Genomic DNA, 18,141 nt, shown 5'->3' with positions numbered 1-18,141 from the left:
CAATGTTGTCCATAGCTTGTCATGATTCACACAATCAAAAGCTTTTGCGTAGTCAATTAAGCACAGGTAAACATCTTTCTGATATTCTCTGGTTTCAGCCAAAATCCATCAGACATCAGCAATGATACCCCGCATTCCATGGCCTCTTCTGAATCCGGCTTGAACCTCTGGAAGTTCTCTGTATTCCCTTTAGTAAAATTTACTCGCATAGGATATCAAAAAAAAATTTTTTTTGAGGGGATCTATAAAGTATATCTAGATCCCCTCAAAAAAATCACCAAGACATATCATAATCAAGGAAAGAATCCTGAAAGCAGCTCCGGAAAAACAAAAAGCTACCTACAAAGGAGAACCAATAAGACTAATCAGCAGAAATCATGCAGGTGAGAAGGCAACGTGATGGCATGTACAAAACTCTGAAAGAAAAAAATTGCCAACCAAGAATCACATATGCAGCAAAGACTGCCAACAAATATAACCATGAAACCAGGACATATCCAGACAAACAGAAATTAAGGTAATTTGTAAATAACAAAACCAGTTTTACAAAAAATACTAAAGGATGTTGTTGGAATTGAAATCAACAGCAGCAGACAACAATTTGAGATTAACATACATGACAACAGCAGCCAGGAACTCAATCCATATATAAAAGTATTTAAAATAAAACAAACCTATAAAACCAAATATAGGGAACCAGAGACAACAATTTGTAATGATGTCAAATACAAAGCATAAAATAGAATAGTGTAGATGCAGAACTTCAAAATGGCAAGGGCGTCAAGTAGATTTCAAGATAAAGACTAAAATCAGAAAGATTTAGTAAACATTACCACAACAGAAATGAAGAAAATGAAAAGAAAACCCACAAACAAAATTAACTCAAAGCAGAAAATGATATGGAACAAAGAAAGCAGCACCATGACAAAGAAAGCCCATATTAAAATGACAGCAATCAATACATATCTATTCATAATTACACAAGTCAAGAGACAGGGAACAGCAGAATGGACAAGAAAACAGGATCCTTCAATATGCTGTTTAGAGACACACACACAAAGACAGAAATAGACTCAAAATCGGCGGAGGGAAAAAATATACTAACGTAATAGTAATAAAAAATGAGCAGGAGTGGCAAAGAAATAGGTAACACTACAATAATGGTTATTGGTGTTAAGTACCATCGAGTCAGTTCCAACTCATAGCGACCCAGTCTATAGTTTCCAAGGAGCAGCTGAGGAGTTTGAACAGCCAGCCTTGTGGTTCAAACAGACCTTGTGGTCCTGTGCTTACCCTACAGTTCTACACCATTAAAGTAAGAGATTCTAAAACAACACTTTTGAAGGTCAGAGTAACTAAAAAGAAACTCAACAAACAAACAGAAAAACTAAACAACACAATCAACCAATCTGACATCATAGACATATACAGAGCACTGAACACAACAAGAATACAATATGCAATCTTTTTCAGTGCATATGAACATTCTCAAGAATAAACCACATATTTGGCCACAAAGCAAACCTCAATAAATTTCAAAACATCAAAATATTACAAAGCATCTTTTCAGATAATCATACTGTAAAATTAGAAATCAACAATAGGAAGATAGAGGGGGAAAGATCAAATACATGGAAATTGAACAATATCCTGCCTAAAAGCTATTGGGTAATAAAGCAAAAAAACTACCCCAAATCATCTATAGATATAATGCTAATTCCACTCCAGATTCCAATAGCATTCTTACAAGAAATGGAAAAACTCATCACGAACTTTATATGGAAAGGAAAGAGATTCCAGATAAGCAAAGCATTATTAAGAAAGAATAAAGTAGGAAGCCTCTCACTTTCTAATCTCAAACTCTACGAAAGAACCACATTAGTTAAAACAGCTTGATACAAGTACAATAAAAGAGTCATAGATCACTGGAACAGAATTCAGAACCCAGAACTAAGTCCATCCGCCTACAGTCAGTTGATCTTTGACAAAGGGTCAAAATGCATTAAATGGGGAAAGACAGTCTCTTCAAAAATTTTGCTGGCAAAATTGGAAATTCATTTGCTTAAAAATTAAATGAGACCCATATTTCACACCATACACAAAAATGAACTCAACATGGATTAAAGACTTAAATGTAAAACCTAAAACTATACAAATCATCAATGAAAAAATAGGGACAAACTTAGGAGCTCTGGTACCTGGAATAAATACACTACCAAATATAACTGAAACACACAAACATAAGTTAAAATAGATGACTGGGAGCTCCTAAAATTTAGGCATGTGTTATGTATCAAAGAATTTCACCAGAAGAGTAAAAAGAGAGCCCACAGAGTGGGAAAACATGTTTGGTAGTGACATCTCAGACAAAGGACTGGTGGTGGTGGTGGTGGTGTGCCGTGGAGTTGGTTCCAATTCACAGCGACCCTGCATAGGATTTTGGAGGCTGTAAATCTTTATCGGAGTAGAAGGTCTTATCTTTCTCCCACAGAATGGCTGGTACTCTCTAAATTTATAGAGCACTTCAATACCTCAACAAGAAAAAGAGAAATAATCCAGTTAAAAAAATAAGCAAAGGATATGAACAGACACTTCACCAAAGAAGACATTCAGGTAGCCAACAAGCAAAGGAATATACGTTCACCATTATTAATCACTAGAGAGATGCAAATCAAAATCAAAATAAGATATCATCTTACTGAAGCATTCATAAGTTCATAAAAACAGAAAACAACAAATGCTGGTAAGGGTGTGAAGAGACTGTGACCCTACTACAGTGCTGGTGGGACTATACAATGGTCCAACCACTGGGGAAAACAGTGTGTCGCTTTCTCAAAATGTTGGAAACAGAAATACCATGTGACCCAGCAAGCCCTCTGCTTGGTTTATAGCCTCAAGAAATAAGAGCTGTGATATAAATGGATCTATGTATACCCATGTTCATTGCGGCAGTATTCATAGTAGCAAAAAGATGGAGACAACCCAAATGCCCATCAACAGAATGGTTAAACAAACTTTGGTACATACACAAAATGGAATATTACACAACGTTGAAGAATATAACTAAGAATCTACAAAACAACTCACAACATGGATGAACCCGGAAGATATTATGCTGAATGAAATGGGTCAATCACAAAAGGAAAAATATTGCATGAGCCCACTGTTGTAAAAATAAAGAAAAGATTTTGTTGCTAAATGAAACCTTCTATCATGGTTACAGGGTGGGTTGAGAGGGGAGGGGAGGGGAAAAAGTAAAAAGTGGTAAATAATATTAACTGATGGTACATGGAGTGGATTACAATCATTGTAATGACACAAAATGTTTAATTTGTTGAATGTGGTACTGATGATTTGTAAACCTTCACTCAATTCACAATAAAAAGTTAAAAATAAAATAAAACACTAAAACTTAAAAAGATGATGCTGACATAAGGCTAAATAATATAGGTAAGAAAAGAAGACTGAAAAAAAATGAATTCATTCTCTTATTACCAAAACCAAACACACTGCCAATGATTTGATTCCAACTCATAGTGATTCTACAGTATAAAGTACAACTACCCCATTGGGTTTCCAAGGCAAAATCTCTATGGACTCACACATCATTCTTCCACAGAGTAGCTGGTGGGTTTGAACTGCTAACTTTCGATTAACAACCAAGTGCTTCAGCCACTGCATCATCAGCTATCCTTAACCTCATATTACACATACAGGAGTTCTGGTGTGGTGCTGTAGGATAAGCACTGGACTGTTAACTGCAAGGTCGGTAATGCAAACCCACCACGTACTACCTGGAAACGTTATACAGGGTCACTAGAGTTGGAACCAATTCAATGGCAATTAACAATTTCTACTCACACATACACACACACATATGTGTATATATATATATAAAGAGAGAGAGAGTGCAGTGGATTATCGTACAGTGCCACATCAGGACTCCTAAAACACACATATATATGAATGACACTAACAACAATATACATAGATCGAGTGATCAATAGATAGAGAGAATGTCCTGGTGCAGCAATGGAGGACAAGTACTGGACTATATACATATATATTTTCCTGCACAGGTAACCTTGTACAGGATCACTATGAGTTGGAACCAACTTGATGATACTTAACAACAACAATGTACTGGGACTGTCTTTGCTAGAGCAGAAAGCTTCATCTGTGTCCCATGGAGCAGCTGTATCTATATAAATTTAAAAATTAGGGGTAAAAGAATAACAAGTATTGTTGAGGGTGTAGAGAAACTGGAACCCTTAAGAATTGTTGGTGGACATGCAAAATGGTATAGCTGCTTTAGAAAACAGTTTTTCAGGAAGTTAAACATAGAACTATCATTGTTGTTGTTAAGTGCTGTTGAGTCAGTTCCAACTCAGAGCAACCCTGTTTAGGGTTTCCAAGGAGCAGCTGGTTGTGTTTGAACCGCCAACCTTGTGGTTCAAACCGACCTTGTGGTTCCGTGCTTTATCCCACAGTGCCCACACTATCATATCACTCAGAAATTCTACTCCAAGGTACATACACAAAAAGTTTGAAAGCAGAGAATCAAATAGATAGTATTCAATATAGCTGGGCAGGCTCTGCATTGTACAAAGCCAAGGCAAGCCATTCACACACACCATGGTGTAAATGGTACCCCTGAAGTTATACAACAGATAGCAGCAATCCTTGAAATAGCATGTTATGTGGTTCTTGAATTTGTTTGATGGAATAAATGTCTTATCTCCTCAATAATAAATACATAATACTCATATCTAGAGCAGAGCTTATTTTAAACTTTTCTATTCTTCGAATTCCTTAGCACATATCTGAAGTGCAGCTAAGCACTTCAACACTTACAGTCTTGGCTCTAGAAGCCACAATCACCACAAGGTCAGTGGTTCAAAACTACCACTGGCTCCTCGGAAATTCTATACAGGGTCATTGTGAGTCGGAACCGACTGAACAACACTTAACAAGTAGTATATAGTCTCCTATCGCAGTCTCTTTTTTCACTTGATCCTGCCCCCTCCTACTAAATCACTAAGTCTGGCAGGCTTTACTCTTTTACAAGTTTTGGAATTAGATAGTCGTGATGGTAGCACAGCATTGTGAATATAATTAATGTCATATTAATTAATTAATCTCTTATCTACTCTCCAAATGCTATAAAAATATGAATTTCTGCCCTTCCCAATCCTGCCGCCCCCCAATTCAGTCTATACTCCACATTACTGCAAAAATAATCTTGCTAAAACACTGAATGGAGCCCCATCCCTATAACATCTTCAATAAATTTCCATCATTTTCAGGATCAATCCAAACTTTACATTATGTCCTTCATAATCCGACCTGTTTTCTTCTCCATCCACAACCGACTTTCCTCTCTCTTGCCCCATTACCCAAAGCTCCAGCTATACATAACATTTGCTTTCTCCACCACACGCCGTCTTTCTCTAGCCTTTGTGCTTTTACACAAAATGTACCCTCTACTTGAATGCAGTTTTCTCCTCTTCCTCCTCCATATTATTACTTGTTGTTGTTGTTGTTAAGTGCCATCGAGTCAGTTCTGACCCATAGCGATCCTGTATAGGGTTTCCAAGGAGTGACTGGTGAGCTTGAACCACCGACCTTGTAGTTCACACGGCTTTGCAGTCTGGCACATTAACCCACAATGTCACTCACACCAGGGCTACGTATCACTAGCTCCTAGGAAATCCAGTAGAGATAATGCCTTCTTCTGGAAATAATACTTTCCCCTCACTCCCAAGTCTTGAGCTATGTAGCCTTCACATGTACTCCATGTGTCTTTATAGCAAACACTTACCAAACAGTATTTTACTGAATTATGTATCTCTCCATTAGCAAATAGGCTCCTTAGTGGCAAGCCTGTGCTTTATATTTCTTTGCATAATCCACATCTAAGCACATATCTGGCACTTAGACAAGCAATACATTGTTGACTGATGAATGAACAAACTGTAAAGATTAATATATAATTTTTTCTTTATTTGAGTAAATTTTAATTTAAAAATTTTTAATGGATAATATCATGTTCACAGTTCTTTTCTTTTTATATGCATGAGGCATATATTGTTGTTAAGTGCCATCAAGTCGGTTCTAACTCATATAAGTCACTAAAAACAGAAAATGGGACAGCCTTGTTTTTCCACGTTACACAAGTCTTCTGTGCAGTCTAACTATGTTCCTAACACTCTCTAGTAGAAAATATTCCCATTTTCCTTCTCTGACATGTTTCTATCTTACGCAGGTTCCGGCTTTCACAGGTTTACTGTATTACTATAAATTCATAAAGCTTTAAGGAACTCATTCAAACTAGCTACTCACCTAAAAGATAATTTTATTTTCATTTAAAAGTCCTCTGCTGCTGTTATACACGGCCATTGAGAGTTGTTTCGAACTCACGGCGACCTTGTATAGGGTTTCCAAGGAGCAGCTGGTAGGTTAGATCTATTGACCTTCCTGTTAGGATCCAATGCTTATTCTACAGCACCACACCAGACTCCAAAAGTTCTCTAGAGAGCTGCAAATTCTAAGTTAGTCATGTCTTCATTGCTACTGTGTTACACCTAATACACCCACCTGCTAGAAGAAGACTGGATTATGACTAATCAAATCTCTCTATAACCATAGAGAGAAAATGGGACAATACTAGAAGGTTATCCACTCTAAAAGGTTTCATGGGTAATATGTAAAGAGGAAACATTTACAAAACAACCAATTTTAAAAATATATCTTCAAATGGAATTAATTTTTTATTTTATTCATACTCCACCTACACTAAAATATTTTGAGATAGATAATTCTAAAGACTATGAATGTACCCTGAAACTAAAAGAACTAGAGGGTGCCCAATTACCACTACAGATATCTCTGAAAGGGACCACAACAGAGGATCCTGGATATAGTAGAAGAAAAATGTGGGACAAAACTCAAAATCATTTTTAAAATGCCAGACTTGCTAGACTGATACAGACTAGTGGGACACCTTTTAAGAGTGAAAATGAAAAACCCATCCCCATGGCTCAATTTTCAGGTAAACAATAACACTCCTTAGAATAATCAACCATATAAAATCTAAAGGGCAGAATTTGCTAAGGGATAAACCTCAGAAAGGAAGAATGGATAGAAAAGAATAATGATTGGAAATGGAAAAGAATGCTGTTATACCGTGAGGACTACAATTAATGTCACAAAACAAAATGTGAATTCTGTTGTAAAAAATTAAGATCTTCTATGATGGTAACCAAGGAGGTCAGGGATGTAAGAGGAAGACAATTATTAACTTTATAACAGGAGTGGAGAACATTTTCTCTGTCAAAATTTTATCATTCACAGGCCATATAAAATTATCAGATTAAAAAATAAGACTGCTCTGTCTTCTGCATATAACTGATTGGAATACCTAAAATGGGGCTATAACGTGCCCAGTGAAGAAGGCTTCCTGCGGAGCCTCTGCCTTACATAAGACCATAGGTGGAATCCTGAACCCCATCCACAATTTTCTGAGGTAGGAAATTTCTACTTGAAGACAAGCAGACTAGCCTGGAGTGGCTAGAAGAACAGTAGACACTTCTTGAAAGAAAAGACCAACAGGAAAAATACAAAACAATATAGGCAGTCCAACTGATTACTACAAGAACAAGTAAGTTGCTTGCCCAGGAGACATCAAGGCAAGTGGTTGGGTCAGGGCACTACCTCAAGGCAAACCCCCTTCCAAGACTAAAACTCAATGGGAATACACAAGCAGACATGCACTCTGACTGCTGACCACATTCGTCACAGAAAAGGGGAAGTGAGGGAAAAACAGTAATGAAGCTGTAAGCTAAGCCCTACAATGTTTAATAGACTGCTGTGAACCCCGGGTGGAAATCTGGTTGGCCAGCAGTATGGCAAGACCTGGGGACTCTTGGGACCAGAGTCAGTGACATAGCCACAGAGGACTAGAGTGGAGAGTGAAGCATCCAGCTGATAAGAACAGAGGGCATATGTATAAGAACACCCACGCTTGCAGATAATACCCACCTGACCTGGTTTCAATGACTGGATGATCAGAGTTCAACTAGAAGAAGAAAGAAGAGGAAAAAAAGAATAATCTGATACAATTTGATGAACTTGACCTACACCTATGGATGCAGTAGCTCAAAAGAGGGAACAAGTCTTTACAGCAAGGATCATTCCCACCCCCTCCATACACAGAGTAGATAGGGACGGGCAACTTGGACATTGGCTACCCAAAATGGGGGGCCAGAAGGGCAAGAAGTGACAGGCTTACAAGCTTTCAAGAGGGAACCTAGATCCAGAGGGTTTGGAGGAGGGTAGAATCTCCACTGAATAGTATCCAATGTGTCTGGGTGAAGCTGATGAAAGGAGATGGAGATAGGTCTCTTGTGGTACAATAGTGAATAATTGTTATCAGGACTGACTGTTTTAAACGAGGGGGGAAAATGATAAATTGTAAGACAATCTTAAAGAAAATTAACTTACTTAAACATCAAAATTAAATAGAGGAAAATCAAAAAGATTTAGTAAACATTAACAAAACAGAAATTAAAATGAAAAGAAAAACCACAAATAAAATTAACTCAGCATGGAAAATTACGTGGGACAAAGAAACTAGTTGAGAATCCTGGAGGACATTATTGTTGTTGCTGTCGTTAGGTACCATCGAGTTGGTACCAACTCACAGCAACCTTATGCACAGCAGAACAAACACTGCCCAATCCTGGGCCAACCTCACTACTGTTGCCACACTTGAGTCCATCGATGCTGCCACTTGGCCATTCCATCTCTTTGGGGGTCTTCCTCTTTTTCTCTGACCCTCTACCTTACCAAACATGATATCCTTCTCCAGTGACTGGTCCCTTATAGAGAGTTAAATCAGTGAAACACAAAAGGGCAAATATTGTATGAGACCATTGTGGCAAAAAGTTATAAAAATATTTTCTTGATAATATAAGCATTCTATGATGGTTACCTGGGGTGGGGTTGGGGCAAGAAAAAATTATTAACGGGCTAGAAGGCAGACACATGTTATCATGGGTGATAGAGCAGGTAATATACCACAAGAGGAAGGTTAGCAGAGGAAAGATGAAGGTAGCGGGAGACACAGAGAAGAATGACAGAGTTGAAGTGAATAGAGGTGAATACTGTTAACTGATGTCACATGGAGAGGACTGCAATAATGGTAATGAAGCAAAGTAGATGGTTTGTGGAATATGTAAAACTGATTATATGCTCTGAAAACCTTCACTCAACTCACAATAAAAAGGTTTTAAAAATTTTAAAGAAAAAAATCTGACTGTCTACTTTTTAAATAAGCCCTCAATTAAAAAATAAATAAAAGAGGGCATAATAAGCTAGTTTTATAAAGACATTTCTATAGGAAAGTAAGTCTATGTACAGAATTTAGTAATGATTAACACAGAGACTAAGAAAAATGGATAGAGATCATTTCCTTTGGAGACCACATACACACAAATATCATGTTTTCACCTAGACTTTTAACAGAATCTGAATAAGCAATAAATTTCAAATTAAATTACCCTTATGACAGAAAATGTGGGGCATATGGCAAGAACCAATATTTCATTTTGAAAATTAAGGAAGTCTCTTCTATAGTCAAGGAGTTCAGGTAGTGTAGTGGTTACGAATTGGGCTGTGAACTGCAAGGTCAGCAGTTCGAAACTACCAGCTGTTCGGCAGAAGAAAGATGAGGCTTTCTGCTCCCGTAAAGATTTATAGCCTCGGAAACACTGTACAGGGTCGCTATGAGTCGGAACCGACTCCACGGCACATCACCATCACCACTAGTCCATGGTCAGACAAGTCATTCCACTCACTACAAGACTAAATATTTCTCAAGATGCAGCCCTTCTGTTTCTGTTAGTCAGTACATGAATTCAATTGAAATTCCAAAGTTCTGCCCACAATGAACATGAAATAAAGTATTTCACACAAAGTATGTTTAAATAAGTAACAAGGGAACAAGTTCTAAGTATACCACCTTACACTTTTATCAATGAATCCAGTAAGACCAAGTACCTCCATCTTTCTGGAACTTTAGCTGCTATGTTTCTCAACAATCAGAAGTCAGTCAGTCACGGGGCATTTTATTACTCCAGGCTCTTACTTTCAGGCATTATCTCAGCCCAACAACTTTGTCAAGTTTTATACTGATTCTGATCTTTCAGTGAATTATATACTTTTCCTTGAGTGATTTTAAGAGTTTTTGGTTTGAGAAGACTTTTCAAAATTTCAGGAAGCCTAAAAAGGTCCTCTGGAACTTGGGTCAGCTTTAGCCCAAAGTACTTCTTCCATCCCCAAACTTAACTTCCAGTATTTATCAATTAAAGTTATCTTCCACACCCAAACTCCACCCAAACTCCCTTGATGTTCCTCAAGGATATCTCAAAAGCCACTAAGTTTCACAATTATAAGACAGTCATATTACCTAAAGGCCTAAACAGTGGGCTTGTTTCAACACTTAAAAGAGTTTATCAGAAATTCCTAGAAGAAGCGGCTTACTAATACTACATGGTAGAGGAGATAGAGCACAGGATTTTAGGCAGCAACTAAGATACTTGGGTTCTAGTGCCAATTATGACTATTAAGTCGCTTTGTGATGAAGACAATTATCCAAGCTTCTGTGAGATTAAGTATCCACATTTACGAAGATGTCTTACCTACTTACCTGAGCTGTTAAGATAATCTATGTTTTTAAGATATAAGAAAACACTTAGAAAAATATTTATTACTTCCTCCAGTCTATTTAAATGTTTTGAACATCTACAATATGCTAAGCATTTTGCTAGGCATGGAATTTATAGTTAGTGGAGAAACAGTAATTAAGTACATTTGTGATAAGTACTCTAAGAGAGAGGAACACTAGGAGGAAGGAAAGCATAAATCAACTTACTGTGAGGGCTTAGGGAACGTTTCCCAAGAGGAATCAACATCTAAACAAAGCCATAAAGAATGACTATAAGAAGTCAGTTAGGCAAAGAAGTATAAAAAGGTTGGAGGCAGAGATGCAAAGGCCCTGTAGCAACAATCAAATGTAGAGTGGAATAATGAAACACTAAAATAAAAATAACATTTCAAAAGACATAAAATCTGTAACATGAAAATTTAATTCACAAAATTTACTACTTCTAAGTCCCATCCTCTTTCAGCCTCATTTATAGCTTGGGTTTTTTTGTTTTGTTTTGTTTTGTTTTCAATTGCCTAGTTTTTCCTAAAAAAAAAAAAAAATTAGGAGGCCCCTTGCTCTCAATTTTATTTATGCACCATTCTTGGATTACATAACAGACAAATGCTCATGTGGGAACAATGGTTTAAAGCACAGAATAAAATTCTTAGCAATTTTGTTTTTAGGACATAATGTTAGGTGCATACAGTTCAGAATTTTTTAGCCCCCTAGAATATTTTCCTCTTAAACAATGTAGCAAGCCTCTCTACCTTTATTTTGTAAGTCAACATTTTTAGTTAATTATTTTTAATATTCATCACTTTACAATTCCTTGTCTACTGCCAAATATATCAATTTAAATAGTATGACTTATTAAAATACTGTTTTAAAGTTGTTCAAATTTTCCTTTCGGTTTCAATATCCTTTGGCATATTGTACAAATATGTACAACTACTCTTCAGTCAGTTAGTTGTTGTTGTTATGTACTATGGAGTCAGTTCCGACTCACAACAACCCTGTACAGGGTTCCGAGGCTGTAAATCTTAAGGGAAACAGAAAGCCTCATCTTTCTCCCATGGAACAGCTGGTAGTTTCGAACTGCTGACTGTGAGATTAGTAGCCCGATTCGTAACCACTTTTGTTGTTGTTGTTAAGTGTTGTCGAGTCGATTCCGACCCATAGCGCCCCTGTACAGGGTTTCCAAGGAGAAGCTGGTAAGCTTGAACCACTGATCTTGCAGTTCAAACGACTTTGCAGTCTGACACATTAGCCCACAGCGCCATGTAAGCATTTTAGCAGGCCTAAAATAAATGGCTAAAACTTCCAAGAAATTATATTTATATTACTTAGTTATGTAAAATAGACTCCTGAATCAATATTTATATAAGAAAATTGAGAGTTTAAAATGGTACTCTCTAATCTTTTACATATGATGTTGTTGTTGTTGTGTGTGTCATGAATTTGGTTCCAACTCATACCGACCCTATATAGGTTTCCAGTGAATAGTTGGTGGTTTTGAACAGCTGATCTTGAGGTTAGCAGTCCAGTACTGAGCCTACAGTACCATGTCAGGACTCCAATTCTTTACATAGAATCTATTTGTGGTTGTTAAGTGTTGTCGAGTCCATTCCGACCCATAGTGATCCTGTAAAGGGTTCCCAAGGAGCAGCAGGTAAGCTTGAACAGCCGGCCTTGCAGTTCAAACCGACTTTGCAGTCTAGGGTATTAACCCACAGTGTCACACCAGGAGTCCATATAATATATACAATTGTAAAACACAGCAAATTGTAGCTCTGCACATTTTCAGACGGGTAGGAAGTTTGCTTTACTTTATCCTTTACATGTATATCTGTTTTAAGTTAATATGCATGATTGAGGTAATTTAATGGGTTCAAGATTCAAGAAAACAGCTAATATATATTGTTGGTATAAAATGATTTTAAATTACATGTGTCGTGAGTGGGGTGAAAATCCTCAGATTAACTACTTGTTGTGATAAATGCTGAAAGTCAGTTCTGATTCATGGCGACCCCACGTACAATAGAAGAAAACACTGCCTAGCCCTGAGACATCCTCATAATTGTTACTGCGTTTGAGCTCATTGCTGCAGCCACTGCGAGGGTCTTCCTCTTTTTCCCTGATCCTCTACTTTATCAAGTATGATGCCCTTCTCTAGGGACTGGTCCTCCTGATAACATTCCCTAAGTATCTTGATGAAGTCTTACCATCTTTGAGTCTAAGGAATATTAGGTGTACTTCTTCTAAGGAGTCCTAGTGTGGCACTGTGGGCTAATGTATCAGACTGCAAAGTCGTTTGAACTGCAAGGTCGGTGGTTCAAGCTCATCAGCTGCTCCTTGGTAACCCTATATAGGGTCGCTATGGGTCGGAATCAACTTGATGGCACTTAACAACAACAACAACAACAACAACTAATCTAAGACAGATTTGTTTCTTCGTCTGGCAGTCCATGATATATTTAATATTCCCCAACAATGTAATTTAAAGGCATCAATTCTTCTTTGGTCTTCTTTATTTGCTGTCCAAAATTCACATACATTTGTTGGTGTTGTTAAGTGCCATTGAGTCGGTTCCAACTCATAGTGACCCTGTCTAGGGTTTCCGAGGAGTGGCAGGTGAGCATGAACTGCCAAGCCTGTGTTCAAACCAACCTTGCAATCCAGCTGTGAGGTAATTGAAAATGCCATGGATTGGGTCAGGCACACTTTAGTTCTTTAAGTGACATCTTTGCTTTTTAATACTGTAAAGAGGTCTTTTTGCAGCAGAATTGCCCAGTGCAATATCTGGTTTGATTTCTTGATTGCTGCTTCCATTGGTGTTTAGCTATCCATCATCTCAATATTCAATGAGAAGGAAAAGCTCCTAATAAGCACTTATAACAGATTTCAAAGATACTCTAGCATATACCAAAATTCTTTTATAAAGACCAACTACCTCCAATTACTGGAATTCTATACTTGGTAGAAGTAACAACATACTGTTTTTCCTAGTACAGTCATCTATTACTGATTATTCAAATGGGGAAGTATCAAAATTCATTCTTAAACAGCTACAAGATGTAATGAACGGATGGCTCACACACACAGGTTTTGAGCGTACATAAAGAGGTTTTATAACAAACACTAAACTTTTAAATGCTTTTATAAATGGTTTGCTCACAAAAGGACAAAAATTGAACTCAATAAAAGTAAACAAAAACTCAAGACTTAATGCACATTGTACACTGTACTTTCTAGTAACAAGTTTGATTAGAAATCATTAATTTCATTCTTGCCTCAAAACTCTGAATAACAGATTTTCCAAAATTTTGTTTGCTTTGGGTTTCCTATTAAACTTGCACAATAAGGCGAATGCTCTTATTTTTGTTTTATTGTTATGTGCCTTCAAGTGGGTTCTGATTCACAGCGACCCTACTAAGGTTTCCAAGGTTTTTTAAATCTTTGCAGGAGCAGAAGTTCTCCCATGGAGTGGCTGGCGACTCAAACCAAGGACCTTGTGGTTCACAGTCCAGTGCTTATCATATAGAGCCATCCTACTCCCATTCTTTTTTTTGTTGTTAAGTGCTGTTGAGTTGGTTCCAACTCATAGCAACCCAGTATAGGATTTCCAAAGAACAGCTGGTGAATTTGAACCGCCAACCTTACAGTTCAAAACATCCTTTAGGTCAAGTGCATTATTCCACAGCGCCACACCAGGACACCAAATTTCAATAAAAAGAATCAGAGATTTTAAATGAAATAAAATCCCATTGATAATTTTTACCTTTAATGTTCTTAACATACTGAATGAATTCTTAACAAGTAAACTATTGGTTAGATCATCCCAGAAAATGTTTTTCACATTATCTTGAATCTATGTTACATATTGTACATAAATAGTTTATTGTTATTAAGCTGTTAAGTGCCATCACGTCAGTTCTGACTCATAGTGACCCTGTATAGGGTTTCCGAGGAGTGTTGCAGTCCAGTGCATTAACACTCAGCACCACATCAGGACTCCAAATAGTTTCAGAAAATAAGAAACAAAACTTTCCAGATATGTTGATAATGTGTTTAAATAAGGACTAAAATGTATTTTACACTGCCAAATGAAAGCACCTGCCTGGAAAAAATTATCTTGATCCTAAAATATAGTAGATACACATCTATTGTGACTCATTTGGCAACAATTTTAAATCCATGGTGATTTTTTTTTTCTTTAAAGAACAAATCATTTAAATGATGAAATTAATTGACCAATGGGAAGGAAAAGTTTTTATAACAAAACGTATAGGTTAATTTTTAAATCAAATGCATAATTCTATTGGAATATTCATTATCTATTTATATTACTAAGGAGCTCTGGTAGCATAGTGGTTACGAATCGGGCTGCGAAACTTAAGGTCAGCGGTTCGAAACTACCAGCCGCTCCGTGGGAGAAAGATGAGGCTTTCTACTCCCGTAAGGATTTACACCCTTGGAAACCCTGTACAGGGTCGCTATGGGTCGGAACCGACTCGACGGCACTTAACAACAACAACAATAATTTATATTACTAAGGGCACACTTGAATTTAATTTAGGTAATATGAAATATATATAGTAGGTCCCTGAGGAAAAGAAAAATCTCAGCATACCATCAAATCAAGTACAGATAACTATAAAACACTAAGTTATAGTCCTTTTCTAGTCTAACCTTTAATAGGCCACACCATAAGTGGAAATAGCTGGCTATTTCTAAATCACTTATGCTCTGATAATCAGTCTATTTGGTCTGAATAAATTCCATAGTATAATCTGTGTACATTATACACTTAAGGGAAGAGGTAACCTGATACTTATTATGCTAAAGAGTGATTGCTTCCTATCTTAAATGTTACCTGTATCTTAATATTTCAGTATTAGATTTTTGAAAGAGCAGCAATTATTTCATTGCAGACATTAGCTTTTAAAAAAATGTTTTAGTTCAAGTGCATCTATACTGTCAACAAAGTCAAGACTTATGAATAATAAATGTCCATTCTCAAAGATCGCTGCGCAGGAGTTTTTCGGAAAATCAAATACACTGCCTTCTTTTTAAGGTAAGCTCCCCCCATCCCAAATATAGGAAATGAACAACAAATTTCCAGCGACAAAACAAAAGATCACAGAGGTGTAGTGGTAATTTCCCTCTAAGAAACCCAGAGGAAACTTTATGCCCAAACATTCTTGCCCTGAATGTGTTTTCATTTCCTTTTCATTCTATGCTAATTTAAGTGCAGTCTAAAGATAATATCCTATAAACTGAAGATTTCTCATGGAACCAAAACCTAATCACTTTGCCTTTGAGTCATTCTGACTCATACAAACCTTATTGGGCAGAGTAGAATCGTCCAGTAAGTAAAGTAGGGCTTTAAAGTCTGTCAATCTTTATGGGAGCAGGTTGCCACATTTTTCTCGAGCATAGCAGCTGGTAGGTTCAATCGTCAAGTGTTTTAACCACTGTGCCACTAGGGTATCTTCTTCATGACACTGTAGCCTTAAAATGTTACCTTAAAATGACACAGTACCTTACTTTGAGATAGTAAGAATTATATATCCTGAATCATATATGGATAACTGAAAACCACTATAATTTTCTCAATCCATTTATGTTAATAAGATGCAAAGTATACATACGTGTACACACATACACACACATTCCCTAAGAAATCTGGATGAAATCGGATTGAGGAATAGAATGAAAGACCCAGGGGATCTCCCAAAACCAGTTCCTTAGCTCCTTTGAATCAATTTTCAAAAAAATTAAACATATCATTCATCTCTCACTAACGCAAGGTAAGAAATAAAGTATCAACCACATTGGAATTCCTTTGCTGTGAGGAAGTCGAAGGTGACCAAAGGCAGGGTGACTTGTAACTACGCCCCCGTACAAAAAATGGGCCTAATTAGGGTATATTCCCATTCACACAAAATGACTTCCAGGCAAATCATACAGCATTAAATTCCATCCTGACATCTGCATGGTTGCAATACAGACGGAAATAAGAACTTGGGGCCCCTATCACCCTAATCTTGAATCTTTACTTGAACCGCCTACCTTGCAGTTCAAACTGACCTTGCAGCCCAGCGCATTAACCTACAGCGCCACACCAGGACTCCATCACACTCAACGGGCCAGGTGCATACGCCCTACAGTCTCCAAGAGATTGTAAAAACTAAAGGATGCCGTCCCACCACCCCTTTTACCGGTCACCAACCGTTCATTCCACAGGGGCGCGGGTGAGGTGAGGGGAAACCAGGGGCCGGGTACGCGGAGCAAAGGGAGCCAAAGGCTGTGGGGCCGGGGAGAAGTCAGAGGCACAGGGCAACACGGAGAGCGATTAAGGGTGAGGGCTCACCCGCGTTCTGAAGTGTCTCGATGTTTTGGGGTCTGGTCGCCAGCTCCGCCACCATCTGCACAAATTGGGTCCGGGCTTTCTGGTATTGTTCGAACACTGCGGAGCAAAGATAAAGTGAAGCGGGCCACTAGCGTTGTCCTTGTCGCCCCCGCTGCTTCCACCGCCCCCGTCGCCAGCCCGTCGAAGCGCTCGCCAGCCCCTGGCCATACCTTGCAGCACCTGTCTCTGACTCATGGCGCCCGCAGCTGCGCTCTGCCCTTAAGATACTTGGCGGTGACAGCAACTCGTCGGCGCCCAGCCTGCAAGTCCGCAGAGAGAGCTGCCGCCGCGACACTCGTCCTCCGTTTGGATCCGTTTCTCTGTGTACCCGCGTCTCCAGGGCAACTGACCGGAACCGGAACGCGGCTGTCTCGCAGCAACGACCCGTCTCCGCAGTGACGTCACGGTGCCCAGGCGCCCCACGCGGGGTGGTGGCGCGAAGACGGCCAAGCCTGGGGGAACCCATCAGCAGGGGTACCCCGGAATGCGCCAAACCGACGAAGGAGTTGTGCTCCGTCGAGTGTCTTTCTCCGGGCAGGAAAGGAGCTTTATTCAAGTACTGCATCAACAAGAAGTGATCTATGAACTGAACCCAGATCTGAATAATTTCCTGATTGCGGAGTGGGCTAGGTCCAGCGGTTTGCCCAGGAGCCGAGAGAGTGTGGTTGAAGTGCGGCAAGACTTTTGCAGCAAGGGATCATCTTTGCTTCGACGATCAAGATAAATCTGAACACGTGTTACTATGTAATTTGATAAATACATGATTGTTAATGCAACCCATAAAGTCAAGTGTTTTGCTTTTTAATCCAGCTTTTATATACCTGGAATTTCCTGGAGGGTCAAGACGACCATGTTCAGACACTTAATTATACTGTAGTGAAAGCATTTAATAAGTACCCCTAGGGATTCAATGAGAAAAGCAGACAAGCAATATGACAGGTGCCCAAGGCTTTCTACTAACGACTAACTTTGCTGTTTTTTCACTATTTTGTGATTTTCAATTTCTTTTTTCTGTCTTTTA

The 18,141-nt window shown here is 38.3% G+C and overlaps 1 protein-coding gene across 1 annotated transcript in view; it reads right to left on the bottom strand.

Moving 5' to 3' along the window:
• The window catches only part of SPAG6 (sperm associated antigen 6), a 100,109-nt gene extending 82,794 nt beyond the window's left edge, over positions 1-17,315 (bottom strand). The window contains exons 1-2 of the mRNA XM_006869909.1: positions 17,291-17,315; positions 17,082-17,177 (exon numbers count right to left, since the gene is read on the bottom strand). Of these exons, the coding sequence (XP_006869971.1) occupies positions 17,082-17,177; positions 17,291-17,315 (121 nt within the window). The remainder of the gene's footprint in view (positions 1-17,081; positions 17,178-17,290) is intronic.
• Positions 17,316-18,141: the final 826 nt, after the last annotated feature.

Source organism: Chrysochloris asiatica, unplaced genomic scaffold, assembly GCF_000296735.1.
Source record: "Chrysochloris asiatica unplaced genomic scaffold, ChrAsi1.0 scaffold00137, whole genome shotgun sequence".
Taxonomy (NCBI): Eukaryota; Metazoa; Chordata; class Mammalia; order Afrosoricida; family Chrysochloridae; genus Chrysochloris; species Chrysochloris asiatica.
The sequence above is the reverse complement of the archived record's forward strand: the minus strand, read 5'-3'. Positions and strand labels throughout refer to the sequence as shown.